The sequence below is a fragment of the Lissotriton helveticus genome, chromosome 1_1, assembly GCF_964261635.1.
Source record: "Lissotriton helveticus chromosome 1_1, aLisHel1.1, whole genome shotgun sequence".
Lineage (NCBI taxonomy): Eukaryota > Metazoa > Chordata > Amphibia > Caudata > Salamandridae > Lissotriton > Lissotriton helveticus.
Genome location: NC_136057.1, coordinates 1,371,851,493 through 1,371,869,560, shown reverse-complemented (window position 1 = coordinate 1,371,869,560; position 18,068 = coordinate 1,371,851,493). Strand labels below are relative to the sequence as shown.

Sequence of the window (18,068 nt, the reverse complement as noted above, 5' to 3'; positions counted from 1 at the left end):
GTTTATCCTCGTCACTAGTTATTCGCGACCAGCCCTTTTCAAAGATGGCCGCAGCAATGCATTTCGTCGAATCACAGCTCAGGCCCTACCCCTATTGAAGATGACAACGGTTCACCCCGCCCTTCTGTTGCTGGTCACATGTCCAGCCTGCGCCTCTCCCATTGGCCGGCGGTGACGTCAGACCATGACTCTGTTTTTATGAATGGAAGGAATCTCTCTGAGGGAGTGAGTAATTCCAGGAAACTAACCCGCCGCTCACAACTCAGCACATTCCGGAAGCATAACAACAGAGCGGGCCTCACCCCCAGAGAGCGGGGTGCGCGGGAGCCTACACCCGATCCTTAACCCGGTAAGAGAAAGCACGCAGTACTCACCGTGGTGACACTTGTATTATCTATTTGGTTTACAGAGCTAGGGGTGGTCTGTGGGGTCCGCTGGGGCCCAGAGATGACCCAGATCTTGGACCTCTCTCCTCGTAGGCCGCTGACATGGGGAGGTGGGCCGGGCGAGTGGGGGATGAGGGAACTGGCCTCGACCTTTCCACTGGTGGCTCCCACTTTGCCCTGACGTAGGTGAGAACGGACGCCGAGCCCTTTAAGGGTTTCAGGAGGTCGGTTTCGAGGCACGTGGTGCGGCCTGGGTGTGCCCGGGTTAGTGGTGGTAGGAGGCTCGGTGGTACGCCACCCAGCTGACAGCATCCATCTGCCACAATAGTGGAGTTCAGGAAACCGCTGCTGGTCCGCGCGACAGGTCCTGTAAGAGCGCCATGAGGAAGAGTAAACGTCAATGTATGCTGGTAAAACTGTCTCCAGCAGCGATACGGCATCAGCATGTATGCATAATCAGTATAGGTAAAGCTCCAGTGACCTGGACAAGCGCAAAGGGGCACCTGCGCGGATGTTATTAAATACGCAAAGATACATTTTGGAGACATTGTAGGGCCTGAGAGTCAACTGACGATCATGTGGTTGGAAATATATTCTGTTATTTTGTACTTTAGCAGTGCTCACGTGGACTTCATGAGTTACAACATTGGCTGAAACTTAAACAACAGTTCTGAGAATGCAAGGGTACAGCTGGAGATCTGCTAGGCTGTGTGTCAAGTACATTTAACTCCAAACGTACCAGCAAACCAATATGTTGTAGTATTCTGTGCTTCTGCATAATTCACTAGAAGTCAAAGCTAAAATTAAAAAAACAGGCTGGGCACAAGGTTCAGTTGGCTAGAGTAAAGCTGGGGGCCGGGAATGGGCTGAACGTCAGAGTGAGCTCACCTGAACAAAAACGTTATGTTCTCTTATTGTTTGTATAGGGACAGGCCTGTCGTATGAAATTGATAATTTAAAAGGGCCTCTCGACCTAGGTCAGGGAACATTCCAGATTTAGCAGAAATACAGGTAGAGAGCAAGTCTCCACATAGAAAGCAAACTAGTGATGAATGGAATGTATGGTGGCTTTGTAGAGTGCTGCTTGTCATAGGTGAGGGTATCCAGGTGCTTAGTAGGTGAATGTAGGTGTATTGTGAGGCTGGACCTGAGTACAGGCGTTCTCTGTGGTTCCAAGAAGACTAATTGGGGGAAAAACAGGCCTTGAGCTTTTTGCATAATTCAAGAAGTGAGGAAGAGGCCCTGATGTGTTGGCGGCGGTCTTTCCAGGATTTGTGGATACGAGTTGTAGGCGAGTGATGCTGAGCAAAGTTGTCTGGTTGGTTAGTGGAAGTGAAGCCATGATTGAGTGATGGGGTCCCGTTTTGTGTAGTGACTCGAACGCATGAGTGAGAAGTGTGAACTGGAAGTGCCTCTGGATGGGGAGCGAGTCGAGCTTTTTGGGCAGTGGTGTTGTACGGATTAGGCGTGGGAGGTCGAGGACGAGTCAATGGCGGCGTTTTGGATGGGTTGGGATGCCGGAATCACAAACATTACTAATAAAACCTGCTCAGCCAACTGTGCGATACGTAATAATCTCAGGAGGGTACTCAACAAGCAACTTTTAAGGTACTTATCACGTTTGTTGTAATCTCCAGCCGAGGGCTTTGAACTACAGCACCACTCAAAACAGAGGCAGCGTCTCATGGGGGAACTCTACTCTGTTTTTTGTTTGTTTTGTTTTTTAAGGCTTGGTTGTTTGATTACAAGGAAACACTTATTTTACGTTTTAAACAGGAAGTGTTGACTTATAACAAATGTGGCTGTTTATAGTTCACGCCTGTCCTCTATTTAGATGGAAATTTGCCAAACGTAAGAAAAACGCCGACATATTTTATACAAAAATGTGAAGACAGAGTTACTATTCGAGAAAAACTTTAAACTTAACGGTTAAATGCCCCTTCGAGTGACAAGATACAACTTAAGGTGAGCTGCGGCTCCTTTTTGAAGTGCCAACAGTTTCAGGGTCTCCTCAGAGCACTTTAGGTGGATTTTGGTGCTGAAAGGAGAGCTCCGGGCCTGAAGTCTTCCCTGGCAGAGGACCTTCCTTGCCCATCCTATAGGGGGCATAGCATCGAGGCGTTAAGAATCTGATCATTGAACCTTTGGCCTCTCTGCTGAGACTCCCCACAGTGAAAGAGTATCCATATGTCATGCAATGGGCAGGGATATTTGAGGCTTGATTTAGATTAGAACTCATTCATGTAGATTTGGGGGTTACCGGGATAATGCTAGTCCAGATATGGGTTCCCTGTGGGTTTTTTAAGCACGATTTGTTGCTGAAACTGTTATGGTCAGTGCTTGATAACCTGTAGTCTGAGAGACACGCAGCATCGACGAGACATTACTAACTTCTTCACCCCTCCCGCTAACCTTGGGGTCAGAACTTAATGATCAATTACATGTGACGATTAACGTGGAGAAAATGACTACAGAAAATATGTTGAACCTTAGGGCACGTACTTTTGAGCGAGCGTAGCAAGGTAGCAGTAGGGTTAAAGGTCTGCAAGTTATGCTGATCTCTGAAGCACGTACATGCACTCAGAGAGCGTTCTTGGCGGGAGTGGAACCTTTGACCTGCAGACTAAAGCCATATTTTTGCAACGGCAAGCTGAGCTACCTTATTGCAATTACAATGAATTCACATACAAAGGCACATCTCCGCAGTACACACATTCATCTTAGTTAGTGGTAAGTGCTGTTTTACTATGTTTGGAACCCGTAAAGTGAAGGCCTCGTAATTATCTCTACTGCTAGCCCCTTGATGGATATGCAGCAGTTAGACGAACCCCCTGAGCCATTTCACCAGTTGGAGCACGCCCACTCCTGTGTAACCCGTTTTACTAGTTGATCAAATGCGATAAATGTAACCCCCCCCCCCATGAGACGGCCAGGATTTCCTAGTTCAATGCGTGCATTCAACTGTCTGCTCGTGTTTATTTTAGGAATATGATCGTCTGCATACAGGCCCTTTCAAAGTTGAGTGCAGCTAGTGATTCCTGGGCAGCGTCTCTGCATTTTATGCAAATCCGGAATTCTAGCGACTTGTTGAGGCTTTCCTGGTGAGCAGACTTCCCTCGGTGGAGTGACAGGGCACTTGACACAGTAAAGGGGAAGTGTCGCCCAACGGTTTTATTTTCGGTAAAAAGCTTACCAAAGTGACTGCAGGTATCTTAGTTTAAAAATACGTATTCGTATACCATTTTTTTGATTTTTTTTTTTTTTAAAGCAAGGTTCCATTTTGGCTGTCGTGACCCTTTCCCGACTAAGTGTGACCTCAGTCGGTCTCTGGTTGAACCAGTGATGCCCCTCGGAAGGGTGGGGCAGGTCACTTACAGTCTCAACTGGAGGTGGCCTTGTCTTCTTATTAACCTCCGTCTATTACAGGGACTTGAACCTCAACTCATGGTACTAGTAATGTTGACCCCTGCGCCGCTGTGATGTTTTAGACCCTGGTCAACCAATTCCGCCGCTGCCTATATGGCCCGTTCATCTGAACTCATTCCGTCCTTATGTGCAGGCCTCACCCTAACCTTATACTCGCCAATCAACTCGCCGTCACTTAAAGGGCGTCACCTTCTTGGAATCTTCGCCCCGGCGTGGCCTACCTACACTCTGCTGCTGTTATTGCATGCCAAGATGTATACATTGCACCTCTCAGCCTCTACAGAGCGAGAACATCTTGCTCCAAAAAAGAGAAAAGTCTTGCTCCAGGGGTCTCCAACCTATTCTGTAGCAAGACCTACTTTTATTAAATGAAAATCATCGTGAGCTATTAATAACTTTGTCACAGTGACCCCATCATATAGGATTACTTTAGGGGCCACGTTATGCAGGCTTACCAACAGTGATCCATTCCATGCATCAAGAGGGTTGCCAGCAGTACTGTAAAAAAAAAAGTGTCAATTTGGAACGCTTTTACATAGCTAATACATAACCGGCATAGCTGCAATGCCTGATCATCAACGTAAAACTGTCAGTAATATGTCTCCCAATCGCCCCACGATTTATCACTCCAACATCGGCTTTAAATATATTTTGGAACGCCAACCATTTACTCCAGCTGTCAGCTTATGAGTTCTGAAAATACACACATTTTTGTCTCAAATACACGTTTTTATTTTGGTTTCCACATATTCACCCAACCAAAAGCTTCAAATTGAGTAGGCTGGGCAACACACAGGAGAGCTACTTACAGATAGCTGGAGAGCTACCAGTAGGTCACAAGCTACTCGGAGAAGCCTACCCACGATCCTATGTTCTTGTGGAAGCAAGTCTCTGGAAATGTCAGGTTACATAGGAGCAGGAAGCTGTTGGTGAAATGCGTGATGGCTGCAGATCTAGGGCAGTGATAGTCAAAGTGCGGCCCTCCTAACATTTACATGTGCCAGCCTGGTCAACAGCAGCACTTGGATGCTGTTTACTCAACAATAACATACACAATGTTAAATTAACGGACAATAATTTATTTAAAGCTTAATTGAAGCTAATTGAAGCTAAAAAAAGGAAGTAACTAGGATTTCCTGCATGGCTAAATGTTGGAAATCCCTCAATTTGTAGACACTTGCAGCAAAAGTGTAAAAATATGATAGTCTTTTCAAAATTGAAAAAGTGCTTTTCATTAACACGCAGAACAGTTTCACCTTAGTACATCAGATTATATCAGTGCAATGATAACTGTTTTATTAACGTGATCATTTTCAAACCTGAATTTTTAAACATTCATTCTTTTGCTCCACCTAGTCAGCAATGCAAATAGAGAGCTAAGAGGCATGTCAGTTATGTTAGCTTTGGTTTCCATTATACATGAACTTTATCGTTTATTAAATCAAACACAGAAGGTTTTGTAACCTATCTGGAAGTCATGTATGTGATAATGAAGAAAAAGGAAGTAAAGGGCAATACAACAATTGCCTAGGATCACACAATTTGGTTAAGTCGAGAAACCAAGATTATTCCTAACATTATGGTTTTACATTGTGCAATTCAGACAATAGGAGCCTCACTTACAATATTTTGACACATGGCAGGACAACAAGCCCTCCTCCTGCTGCGCTGCTGTGTGTCAAAAGAGGTAAAGAATGCACTGTATCTACAAGATCCAGCGCATCCCTGTCCTTTTCCCCTGTGCTGCCGCACAATGGGCCGCCATGCGCCACTGCAGGCACCCGTGCGCCATGGTGCAAGGGTGTTTGCATTGTAGGGGCGATCGTTTTTGTGCAGGAAGGTGTCCCTTCCTGCACAAACACGATCACAAGAGGTGTTTTCCTCTTTCTATGTGTGCTGCAGAATGCAGCACCCATAGAAAAAGGAGAAATAAAGGTATTTCTCCTCATTGTGACCCCCTTACGCCTCCCCGGGGAGCCGTAGGAATCTGATGTATACCCAGGTTTACAAAACCATGTAAATGTGGGAATGCATCAGGTTTCAAGGATATTGCATGGGAACACCCTCAGCAACACCCATGAAACAACCAATTCATGCAGAGTTATGCTTGAACGGGCCCCTATTTACAAGGCTATGAAAAGCCGCGCAGGGTGCCTTTACATGTTTTTGTACTTATGGGCAGGCACACAGCACCGCTGATGCATCAAAAAAACAGTGGCACTCCGGCGGCGCAGTGGGTTTGTAAGTAAACCCGTTGATGTATAGGCTTTGCCTTCCCCTACACCCACCTTGCCTCAGCCCCCCTCACGCTCCTTTTTCCCCCCCCTCCACTTCCTGACCTCCACCTTGCTGCCATGAATGCAGCCCTTGGTCACATCACAGACAAACTTTGTGGCCCCTTAGAATCCGTTTGCAAGTACCCATGATCTAGGGAGTACATGTATGGCTTGTTCATAACCGGTCCAGGCTCTTAAAAGTCCTCCTTGACTATTGTGTGTGCTTTTTTATTTTGTCTGATTTAAAAAGAAAAAAAATGTAAGTACATTTCATTTAACCAGAAGATGGATCTTTCAGGTTCACCCCCAAAGGTGTGTGTGCTTGGCTTAGGCTGCCTTGTTAGCTGGAGATCACCAAAGACTAGTAGCCAGGTACATTTTTTTTTCTCCAGTTTCTGGTCTGAGGAGAGGGTGCCCTACCTAAACTGGCATGCTACCTATAGGATGCCACTTATGCTGAAGGACCACAATAGAAAGTTGAAACTTAAAATAAAGGTGGAATGTCAGCTAAGGAGGACCTGATGATAAGACCACAATCAATCAATCCAAAGTGACCTTTTCAGGGAGCATCATTTTGTTTTTAGCAAAATTGCAAAACCGAACAAAATCGGCCGGGTCTCAGTTTGCCAGGAATGAGACCAATCGACTCCTATATGGAAACATAACACCGTGTCAGGGTGATGTGGCATTTGTTGAAAAGTAAGGCTTTTCGTGTAGCAGTAATTATGTTTTTCTATTATTTGCAGGAGCAACAACCAAGGTAAAGGGAAGGCCATGTCCTCAGACGGAATATCTTCAAAAGCGCTAAAGGTGAGGAACTATCCATCTGCACACAAACAGGTTTCAAGTTTCTTAGCTCCATGCTTGAGTAAATCAACCAGTCCAAGTTTTTGCGCTGTATTGTGGGATTTGTAGTTATGCTTATAACATTACAAAATCAAGACTGCATGTATCCGAATGAAAGGACATTCTTTGATTGAATGGGCTACTTGTGCGTGGGCCTGGGAAACTGGAGAGCTCAGAGAGAGACTTAAGTTGCTGGTAAAGCTTTGAGTGAGGAGCTGCAGGAAAATGATCATGGGATATGAGGCAAACTCTGAGTGAGGAGCTCCAGGAAAATAATCATGGGATATGAGGCAAACTCTGGGGCAGGCAGCTTCTTTGAAAAGGTCACATTTTAAGTTTATAATGTTTCTAAAACTTGGTTTGGATGGGAAAACAGTTAAGCATTGTGCAGGTTCATTCTCGTCTACAGCGCACAGAGTGCAGATGTGAGAGATTCCCTTTCATGACCTTCCAAACACATAACCCTGGAAAGATCACATTCCCCTAAGTCGCCACCCACTGAGGGAGTTCATAGTTGGATCAACTCAAGTCCCAGGGGCATAGCGGGTATGTGTAAGGCACAATGCTGAAAAGGGAGGCTCAGGGGAGTGACCACCACCTCTGCTAGGTACCAAGGAACATAATAAGATGGCACCACCTCAGTATTGAACTCCAATAACAAGCTCTGCCAATCTATTCCTGGCATTCATTTTTTCCCCTTGGGTGATGTGTCTTAGACCCAAAAAGACAGTCAAAGAGTGTTTGGGGAAACTACCAGCCTGCACACCAACCCTGCGAAATCCGTGCTTTTTCCAGTATGCGGCAACCAGGGACGAGGCACCTGGGTGTCCCAGCTGTCGCACGCGACGGAGGGTATTAAGTATTTGGGCATTTTCATATCACCATGCCCCAAGATCTCATGGGCAAATAATATTAATCCATTGATCACGAGTCTAAATAGTGAAACAACAATATGGTCCTCCCTTCCACTGTCACTGTATGGGTGAACAGCCATTTTTCAGATGGTGTTCCTCCCGAATTCTATACGGACTACAAAAGTCTGTAATCCTGGTTTGAGCAAGTAAATGCCATACAAAATAAATTTCTCTCGAACGGAGGGGCGATCAGGGTTGCACTCCACACCTACGTACATTCTACGTACGGTGGGGGTATTGCAGCAGCAGATATATATATGCCTATTATGTGGCTTCTCATATATTAATAATAAATGAATAGTGGTATAACTCCCCCACCGACCCAGCTTTTGTGATAGAACACGCAGCAATGGAGGGAGTTCCCCTTCTCCAGCTACTCTATAGCACCAAACCCCTAGATTTCTTTTCTTCCCCATGGCGGATAGAGTAGGATACAGCTTTGGCGTAACACGGTCCAACAGATGGGATGGTGCGGGACCCTAACCCAAACAACTCCATTGTAGCGAGGCACATACCTCCACCCGGTGGCGGTTTTGGAGGGATTCCACGGGTGGGACTTGGTGGGGATATCGACCCTGGGTGATGTGATGCAGGACACTACATAGAAATACTTTAACAATTACAGGTAGAGTTCCAACTACATGGGACACAATTTTACAAATACCTCCAATTCCGCCATGCTTTGACCCCCTTGATTCATGCCTTAGAGATCCTTCCATAGTTTCACCCTCTTGAGGGCTGCCTACTGATGGGGGATTTGGCCCTACATAAAATCAGGCAAATATACCAAACATTGACCACTCACAAACGGACAACGCTTGATAAGACGCGACGAGCGTGGCAAGATGATATTCCTGACCTGACAGATGACGACTGGGCAGAAACCATTGCCAGCCCCCGAGGCACTGCGGTTTCCACATGATATCGCCTTATACAGTTCAAGTATCTACACCACGCATACTACACATGCGTCCGACTCTGGAAGGTGGGTGTTATCCAGTCCCCTACATGTTTACGAAGTAAGAGGGAGGATGGGACATTTTGCATACTGTTTGGAGCTGCAATGCGTAACAGCCCTTTTGGCGCAGAGTATCATCATGCTTAAGCAAGGTATTATCATGGAAACTCCCACTCGACCCACGACTTTTACTCTTACACAGTACAGACGACATTGGGGAAAATAAATACAAACAACATTTGCTGTTCTTAGCCCTCACTATCGCGAAGCTCAATATTGCCCAGATGTTGAAATGGACTTCTCCCCCGACTATAGGCAAATGGAAGACCGAACTAGACAGATGTATGGGTGCAGAAATTGCAGTGTTTCCAGCCCGCAACTGCCCTAAAAAACATAAGGAAATTTGGACCCTACGGGCGACGTATCGTGGGATAGATCTCTCCCCCCCCCCCACACACAATCCTCAGACCCCTGGTAGGAACCACTACCTATGCATATATTTACTGAACGGACCGTTCCATATTATGTGACAGACCGTCTCTCTGCGAATGTATCATATGTAGAATTACCGAAATCTAGTTCAGCCTGCATTTTGTTAAGGTTATGTAACCTGCATGTTTCGCAGGCATTGCAATAGTTCAGAAAGGTCGGTACTCCCTGCTGTATCTTATTTCTTACAGGTCTTTGTAGGGCTGCAGCCCAAAATTCAATGGAACAACTGAATAAAATTTGTTGCTAAAAAAAAGACAGTCAAGACTGTCAACAAAGGACCGGTGTAAACCAGTAATGGATGTTGTATCTGTCATGGGTGTCAAACAGTACCTGAATTATTTGGCGGCTTGTCCCAGAGATCTAAATGATGGTGAACAGCTATGCACTCTTGGTGGCTATTAAATAAGTTTAGCACAGACAAGCACAGGAGCCCTCCTTATTTCTAGTCACTCACAAAATGAAAATAATACTGCAAACCAACTGGTTTGTGCCACTTAAACAGACTTGAAACACACTGTGTTCATGCCCATCACATTACATTGGATGGTGCACCTTGACAAACTTTAAGCATAAACTCAAGCCATACCAGCTCTGCATTAACCCCTCGCACCTTGCCTTTAGCGACTGTGATTCATCCGTGCCAGGTCACCAATTTAGGCAAAAGCACAGCTATTTGTGCATCTCAAAGTGAACAGGCTATAGAAGGAAAAGCCTGTAGGCAGAGAGCTGTGCTTGAGTGGAGGTGGACAAAAGCACAGCCAGCTCCCCAACTCAGATTTGGCATGGCAAAACAGACCATCGCTTTAAACAAGCTTATAGTCGAAGGGTCTCCTAGATAGACTGTTATAAGTTGAAGCTGCATGAGGTTTAAGGCTGAACCACCAGGGGGTCATCACCCTTAAATATGACTTTTCTTCCTAACCACATCATGCCTTCAGGGACCATTCTCACTAATCTCCCCCCCCTCTTCCTTCTTGTCCCCCAAACCCATTGTTTGAATGGCTGTCTTGAGACACCCACCACCTGATTTGAATTTCATGGTCTTTTGTCTCCTACAACAGGTGAAGAGAGAGATGGGGGAGAACACCCCGGTGCTCTCGGACGACGAGCTGATGGGCATGACGGTGCGGGAACTAAACCACCACCTTCGTGGCCTGTCCAAGGACGAGGTGGCGCGACTGAAGCAGCGGCGCCGCACTCTCAAGAACCGGGGCTACGCAGCCAGCTGCCGGGTGAAGCGGGTCTCGCAGAAGGAGGAGCTGGAGAAGCAGAAGACAGACTTGCAGCAGGAGGTGCAGAAACTGGCCCGCGAGAACAACACCATGCGCAGTGAACTTGACGCCTTGCGTGCCAAGTACGACGCCCTGCAGACCTTCGCGCGCACCGTGGCACATGGCCCCGTCGCCCCAGCCAAGGTGGCTGCCACCAGCGTCATCACCATTGTCAAGTCAGCCAACGGCGTTTCCTCCAATCCAGGGGCCTACTCCTAGTTTTGGTGCGGTGCTGGTTGGCGGACGGATGTCATGTTCGTGTTCCGTCCATGTGCTGGACATTGGGATGCCTCCTACTCACCAGGGCCGGGCACAGAGCCCAACAGCTGCCACTGTTAAAAGGCCAAGAAGTGCCTCAAAGCCCTGCACTGAGGGAAAGTATCCAATCCGCGAGGCATAGGGAGGAGAAAGTTGATTACATAGCCTCCTATGCGGCAAGGATCATCTCTGCCTCAGAAGTGGGGCTTAACCAGCGATTCATGGTGGCATGGGGATTCCCCTACCCACCCTCATCTGTGATTCTTTCCTTTTCTGCTGCTGCACACCCATCCAAACTTGATTCAAATTCTTTATCCCAGGACAACATTTTGTTGGATGCCGCAGAGATGGTGGCCGTCTTAAGATGGAGGTAATCGTGCCTAAGGCCACCACTCAACTCATAAAAGAACCCACCCTTGTTAGTTGAACCATGTGTTGTAGGGCAGAGGCTTGTATGTAGTCCTAGAAACGTAAGAGCATGAGGAAAGCTGGGTGAAGGAGAATGTAGGAGGAATTGATAGGAGCGCTAGACGATTCAAAGGGCCAATGAAGAGCATAGTGTGCTTTGGTGAAGCGTTACTAGTAGAAGAGAAGGACTGAAGAGCATGAGGCTGGATTATGGGGCCAGATGTATCAAAGGGTTTTGCCCATTCTGTGTCTATGGGAAAATGTGTTCATGCATATGGCCCATAGAGTATACGTTTTGGGTCGTAAATAATAGGAAGCTAAAAACACGAGGGTGGAAAGAGAAAGTGGTAGAGAGATAGAGGAAGGAGTTAAATATAGGCCAGATGGTGAAACACAAGAGCAATGATGGGAAGAGCAAGAGGTAAAGCGTGGAGAAAAAAGAAGGGAGGAAAAAGACCTGGACGGTGAAGAAGTGGAACATAAAGAAATGTAGGGAAGCAGAGAGAGGGAGAAAACTATAGGAAGAGACTTAAAGGCTGCAATTACAAAGTGAGCAAGGAAGTGCTAGAAGGCTTTGGGAATGTGAACAATTGGTGTGGTCAAGAGGTCCTCCAGTTCTGAAGTACACAATGATTGTAATATATACAGTTTTATCAATCCTGTATATCTGAACCTCTTATTGAACGAATACGATTGGGAAATTCCACCCATTTCCCCAACAAAATCTTCAAGCGTGACTTGGTGAATATACCCCAGTGAAAACATTCATTCCCCCAGCAGATAAAGATTGTCCTGGAATAAAGGATTCAGCTCCTGTTCAATTAGTCAAGAAGTGATGCCAGTGAGACCGTGGAATTGTACTATCATGTCACTTCCATCTTCATAGCCCTGGACCACGCTCCCGTGAGAGGAGGGGGTTTATATTTATGATTATCTAGTAATATATTTTACAGAGAATATCTCTCCATCTGGGGGTAAATGGGAGGGGAGCGAAAAGCAGAGGTGGACTGGCCTATTGGGGAATTGTCAGACCAGAGGAATAATTCATCTGTCTGAACCTAGAAGATTTTTGTAACCTACAGTAAATTTGCTGCATGAGGCTGTGAGATCCTTGTAACCTGGAGCATAGCTTTGCTGTAAACCTGGCTGATCAGGTTATTAGGAGGGATAACTCTGCTGGTCACGTCCTTAACCTGTAGGACATGGTGATCTACAGGATAGTTCTTCTATCTAAACTTCTTAAATGGCTGCCTCTGCCTCTCTGTAGCTCACCCTCCCAAGTTGTCTCATTATTTATTGTACATATATAAATTATTTACAACCTTGAGGTTCTTCTATCGATACTGGTACAGCTACTGTTTTATTTTGTTATATGCGAATAGCCTTATCACCTGTTGTGGTTTATATCAAATGTATTTATTTTCAGAGTCCTGTGACCGTTCTGATGCCCCTTCTCCCTTTGTATTTTATATATTTCTTCAATAAAATTCAAAATGTTTCATGTAAATATGGTGCTTTTTTCTAACCTACTAACATGAAATAGCAAAGGAGCATTGTTTGTAATGTATGCCTCGCCCCTATCTCATCCACAAGCTTTTTTCCCCTCTGAGCCAGTGTAAAACAAAAAAAAATTGTTTTTGCGAGACTTTTCCCCAATTGCACACTCCTTGCTTAACCCCTTGGGCAATTCCGACGCAGCGCTAGGGGGGAGGGGGGCCGCGCAGCGCTCCCATGCTCGTGACGGAACCGCTCCGTCACGAGCTGTGGGCGCGCTGTGCTTGTGACGGAGCGGTTTCGTCACGGCCCCGCCCGCTCAATGGACTGCGCCGCGCAGGCGCGAAATCAGCGGCGCGCCGAGCGGGCCGTGACTGAACCAATCCGTCACCAGCACAGCGCGACCGAGGCTGTTGACGGAGTGGTTCCGTCACCAGCATGGGAGGGGTTAAATAACGGATTAAGAAAGGCTGATTGTCAGCTTTTAATAATAATCGTCTGCATTCCCTTACAAGTTACCAAGGTACATTTTATTTAGGAAATTATTAGGGTTCGTTTCTTTTGAAAAATGCTGGCCCACTGTCTGTTTCTCTGCATTTACAGGCCAACAAACTGGAGAATCTATGATTGCCACAATTATCTAGTTGAAATGGGGTCCTAGTTGGTGTCATTTTAACGGTTTGAGGGGCCCTGGGCACAACATATTTTAGGGGCCTTTGTACAGAACAACTTTACATTTTATTACTCATTTTCTGCTAATTGAAGCCCTCATCATGCTTAAAAATACTAAATTATATGTTAAACTGTAATAGGATCACACAAAAACGGCTCTAAAATGTCTTGTCTGGGACCACTAAAGTCCTTAAATGACACCAGTTAGAGGGACCAAAAGTGAGATGTAGGGAGAGAGATTTAGATAGAGACCTAGTATAGACAGAGGTCAAATAGAAAGTTCATTTCCCCGGGGGAGGGGGGGGTCTTGGGCAATCGCCCATTTTGTCCACGCGTGTTAATGTCTCTGCTCCTGGTTGCTTTTGCCAGATTTTGGGGAAACGCAATGGAATGCACAATGGCAAAAAAACCTTGCATGTAGATTCCAATACAGTTTTCAGAGTGGCACCTCTATTTTGGCAATTATATATATATTTATACTTTGAGTGGTCCTGTTGCCCACTAAGTCAATCTCAAGATTTAGTTAATGTGGGAGGGGAGTGGGCAGATTGCAGTGGTGTCTCCTTTCGGTTTAAGCGGCTGTTGTAGACAAAAAAGTCACCATAATATGCCCCACTCCAAGCCAGATTAAATGAAAGATCTTCAAGATTTGGAGACCCACACTTCTATATCCACAGCCGCTTAGAGTTCCGCCCAGAACATGCGATGGAATGTCCATCAACCACAGCCCTGGTTCTTCTTGATGCTGTGTGTCGGCTGTCGCTATCACACTTGTTTACCACCACAAACAGTTTGAGCATACACAGGTGGAATTCAGTATTAAAGGAAATGTATTAAATTTCACACTGTGTCCACCAAGTACATCTAGGAAGCTAAAGTTTTTCCTAGACTTGGGATCCGATGTTGGGTCTCTTAGGGGTCTGCTTTTTAACACTTATTATTATTATTATTATTATTATTATTGCTTCTTGTAGAGCGCTTGGCTACTCTGAAGATTTTCCCAGCGCTGGACCAAGGTAGGATGAATCAAGACCACATATTAGAACAACCAGGGCTTCAAGATCTCGTGGAACACATTGAGGGAGGTCCAACTTTGCAAAGATTCCGGAAGGTCATTCCATAACTTTGGGCCTAGGGATGTGAAGGAACGCCCTTCCATAATCACCAGGCAGATCCTAGGCACTTTGCAGAAAGACTGGTTGAGTAAAGAAGGCGTGCACAGGCTGGTTGTGCGCCACCAGATCTTGAATGTTTCGTGGGCCTGTGCCAGATCTAGCCTTGTGCATGTAGCACACGGCTTTAAACCGTATTCTCTTATCCATGGCCAGCCAGTGCAGTTCGCAGAGCAGAATCGACAGACACACATTTCAGAAGGCGATAGAGTAGCCTGGTCGCGTCTTTCTGGACTACTTATAGGCACCGGATGGCTGCTGTATCTGCTCCTAGACATAAGATGTTTCCATAGTCCATTCTTGAAAGAATCAAGGCTTGTATCCAGGTTTTATGGACTGACGGAAACATGCCAATAGTTTTGTGGGTTATTTTTCTCCCCTGCTTCAGCACAGCGAAGCATGTGGCAGCTACTGTGGCTTCATGGATAGCCAAGAAGAGACATTGGGCAGCAGCTGGCTGAACCCCCCCCCCCCCCCCCACTTGAGCCATTCCTACATCCGTTCAAACGGGAAACTTTTAATCAGTGCCTCATACTGGAACTATAAATCTTGAAGGGAACACGATTTTGTGATTTTTCCCATTTGAAAGCTCATTCGAATCCTCACGCCACATCGAGCAATCCTCTACAGGCAAGGACTTGTACGAGCTGAAATCTAATCCAGATTAGGCTATACCAACTCATTTAACAGTGGTCTTCCACAAACAAGGATTTGCAAGAATGCCACGACTCCAAAACCAACTGTTAACAAGTTTTTCAGAATCTGACACTGTTGCCCACCTACTATGCCAGCTCAAATGCTTGTAAATCAAGTTGAAAGACACAGTGTAAAATTATGGTAATTGCTGACTAATGCATGGGCCATGTCCGAACGATGTCCACAGGCAATAAAGGGAAAAACGTGCAGAGGAGATCCCTTAAGTTAGCTGTGTTATTACCCACGCAACAGCTCACACATAGGAAAGCAGGCACACATAAGCTCTCCTTCCTGGGTGCTTCTGCTGGGAACAGTTGATAGTTAAGGGAACCCAATAAACCCTTGGAGGCTTGGGCAGTACTGTAAATAGTGAAAGAGGCCTACAAGGGATTTTGTTTGACAGAATATTCAAATAATTCAGGAGTAAATCATAGGGTTTGTCCAAACAGAACAAACACCTGAGTGTCTAAAGACAACAAATAGCAAAAAATCAATTGAATAACACACGGGAGAACCTAGTAGTTTTGAAGCGATATATCTTATTTGATATATTTTTGATGCAAAAAAGGAGTAAAAATATATAGAGGAATAAAATCATTCAGCAGAAAATCATGTAAGGAAGTAAAAAATCAAATAATCCTAACAATACATGATTGTACATCTATTCCAAATCAATTTGAAAGCAACAGATCTTTCAGTGAGAAAAAATAATGCTGCAGGATGTAGAAATCCTGTGAAAATAGAAGAAGTCGACGTTTCGGTCTGTTCTGCTTAAGTCTTTCAGACCATCTTCAGGACGAAAGATAATTTGTAGCTGACAGTAATGCTCTCTTATATATGGGAGAAAGAAATCCAAAACTGGATCTGTGATATTTTGCATCAAAAATATATAAAATAAGATATATTGCTTCAAAACTACTAGGTACTCCCGTGTGTTGTTCATTTGATTTTTTTGCTATTTGTTGTCTTTACACACTCAGGTGTTTCTTCTGTTTGGACTAACCCTATGATTTACTCCTGAATTATTTGAATATTCTGTCAAACAAAATCCCTTGTAGGCCTCTTTCACTATTTACTCTACTGGGAACAAGCAACCCTTAAGCTCACGTCTGGATTAGCTCTCTCCGCCTGCCTTTGCAAGATCTAGAACTAAGCTAATTTTTAGGTCTCGAGTTATAGCCCGATCTTTTCTTTTGGATTAAAAAACATTTATATGATGTGAGCTTTCACTCTGCCCTCTTTATCCATTGATCTGCATTAGTGTCATTCAGATTTGCCATCATAGCACCCTGCAAGGGACAGGGAGTCAACCCACTTCAGCTATTGGGTTACCTGACTCTGACAACATTCTGCTCTTTCACTGTGTGCACATCTGCATTATAACTAGTCTCCTTCAGTGCTGTGAACTACATGTGCAATCTGTTTTGGCCTTTAGACAGTACTTGTTTTACTTATGCACCCCCAACACTGCTACTCGTGTGTTACGTGTCCATATACAAGAAGAACCACTCTGAAAATACGCATTTGCAAAGTCAACAGGTCTGTAGCCAATGCCAGACCTGTTGGCCTTGCCAATGCTTGTTTTACCTCGGCTCTTGGTTCTAGTTCTGCCTAGATCCTCTTATGTTTGCTATATTGTGCACTGCGATATCTGACTGTTCCAGATCATCTGGTGCTGCCTCTCAAATAAGTGACAGACTTATTTAATTTTCCTCCCATGGAGTTACATGATGAAAATGATGTTTAAAACTTAATTTTGCATTCCTTTTTAAATCTAGTTAGGCATTTACTTTAGTAATTGGCCATGACACAGAATTATTAGCCCTTGAAGTTTCTGTTGACTCTAAATTCATTCTTGTCAACCTGCCAGCTAAGCAGCTTGCCAATGTAAAGTCTATATAAAGTCCCTTTCAGTGAGCGGGCTTATTAAAAGATTCAGATTAACCCTGAAATGATGGAATGACTGTGAAAGGGTTAACTGCTGGATCACTAGCAATCAAGACAAAATCATCACAAAGTTTTGATAAACGTGGGTCCTTCGATCCTACTGTGTGCTGAAGGAGACGCAAGAAAGAATTTCAGCTGAACTGGCAGCCGCTGCTTAAATTTTCCAGTGTTGGTGCTCAGTCTGTGGCGATGTCATACTGCAGTAAAAGTGGGTGGTCACTTTGGATGTCATTGGTTGCTCGAGGGCTTCAAAGCAAATCACAGTATTTTACTTTAAAGTCCTGAAGTGTGTTGTGATCATATGATACAAGCCTAGAGCTATCTTGCTTCTGTATCACCAAGAGATTTGATGACCAGAACCCTGTGCCCGAGGGTTCCTACAGACCGCCCCTGTCTTGGTTATTGGTCTATTATAGGCAATAACAGTAGGTTAGGACCAAAGGGATTTTATGAGACCAAGCTCTGACAAATTCCCTAGATACATTTAACAACAGATATGTCAGAGGGTCTGAAAAAAGAACTCAAAAAATGCACGCCATGTAATCCAAATATTCATTAAGCATGTGTGTAACAATCTAAGGTCATGCCTATAATGGTCAACCAAGGATGCCCATCAGTCACCACACGGAACCGCCCTTCATCATTTGGGTTTCCAAACAAGACCAGAATCAGGATAACCACTATACTTACACAGTGAAGGGTCCAGATGTATGTAAAGGTACCCTTAACCGGTCAGATAGGTTTTGTTATGGTCTTGTTACTCAATTAAGAGGATCTTAGCACACATGATATATGGGGGACTGATGTTGCAGTGCACAAAAATAAGTGTGAAAAAATAATAATCAGAAGGAG

The 18,068-nt window shown here is 45.0% G+C and overlaps 1 protein-coding gene across 1 annotated transcript; it reads left to right on the top strand.

Annotated features, from left to right (window-relative positions):
• Nucleotides 1-212: 212 nt before the first annotated feature.
• MAFF (MAF bZIP transcription factor F) lies at nt 213-12,742 on the top strand. The gene is made up of 3 exons (XM_078683713.1): nt 213-349; nt 6,835-6,898; nt 10,360-12,742. Exons 2-3 carry the CDS (start codon nt 6,863-6,865, stop codon nt 10,786-10,788), a joined length of 465 nt encoding a protein of 154 aa, XP_078539839.1. The 5' UTR covers nt 213-349; nt 6,835-6,862; the 3' UTR covers nt 10,789-12,742.
• The last annotated feature ends 5,326 nt before the right edge of the window (nt 12,743-18,068 follow it).

Bases quoted from the DNA above. Each gene is read 5' to 3' on its own strand.
- MAFF (XM_078683713.1), top strand. From the start codon at position 6,863: ATGTCCTCAGACGGAATATCTTCAAAAGCGCTAAAG. The intron at 6,899-10,359 runs GTGAGGAACTAT...CTCCTACAACAG, and splicing joins TATCTTCAAAAGCGCTAAAG to GTGAAGAGAGAGATGGGGGA.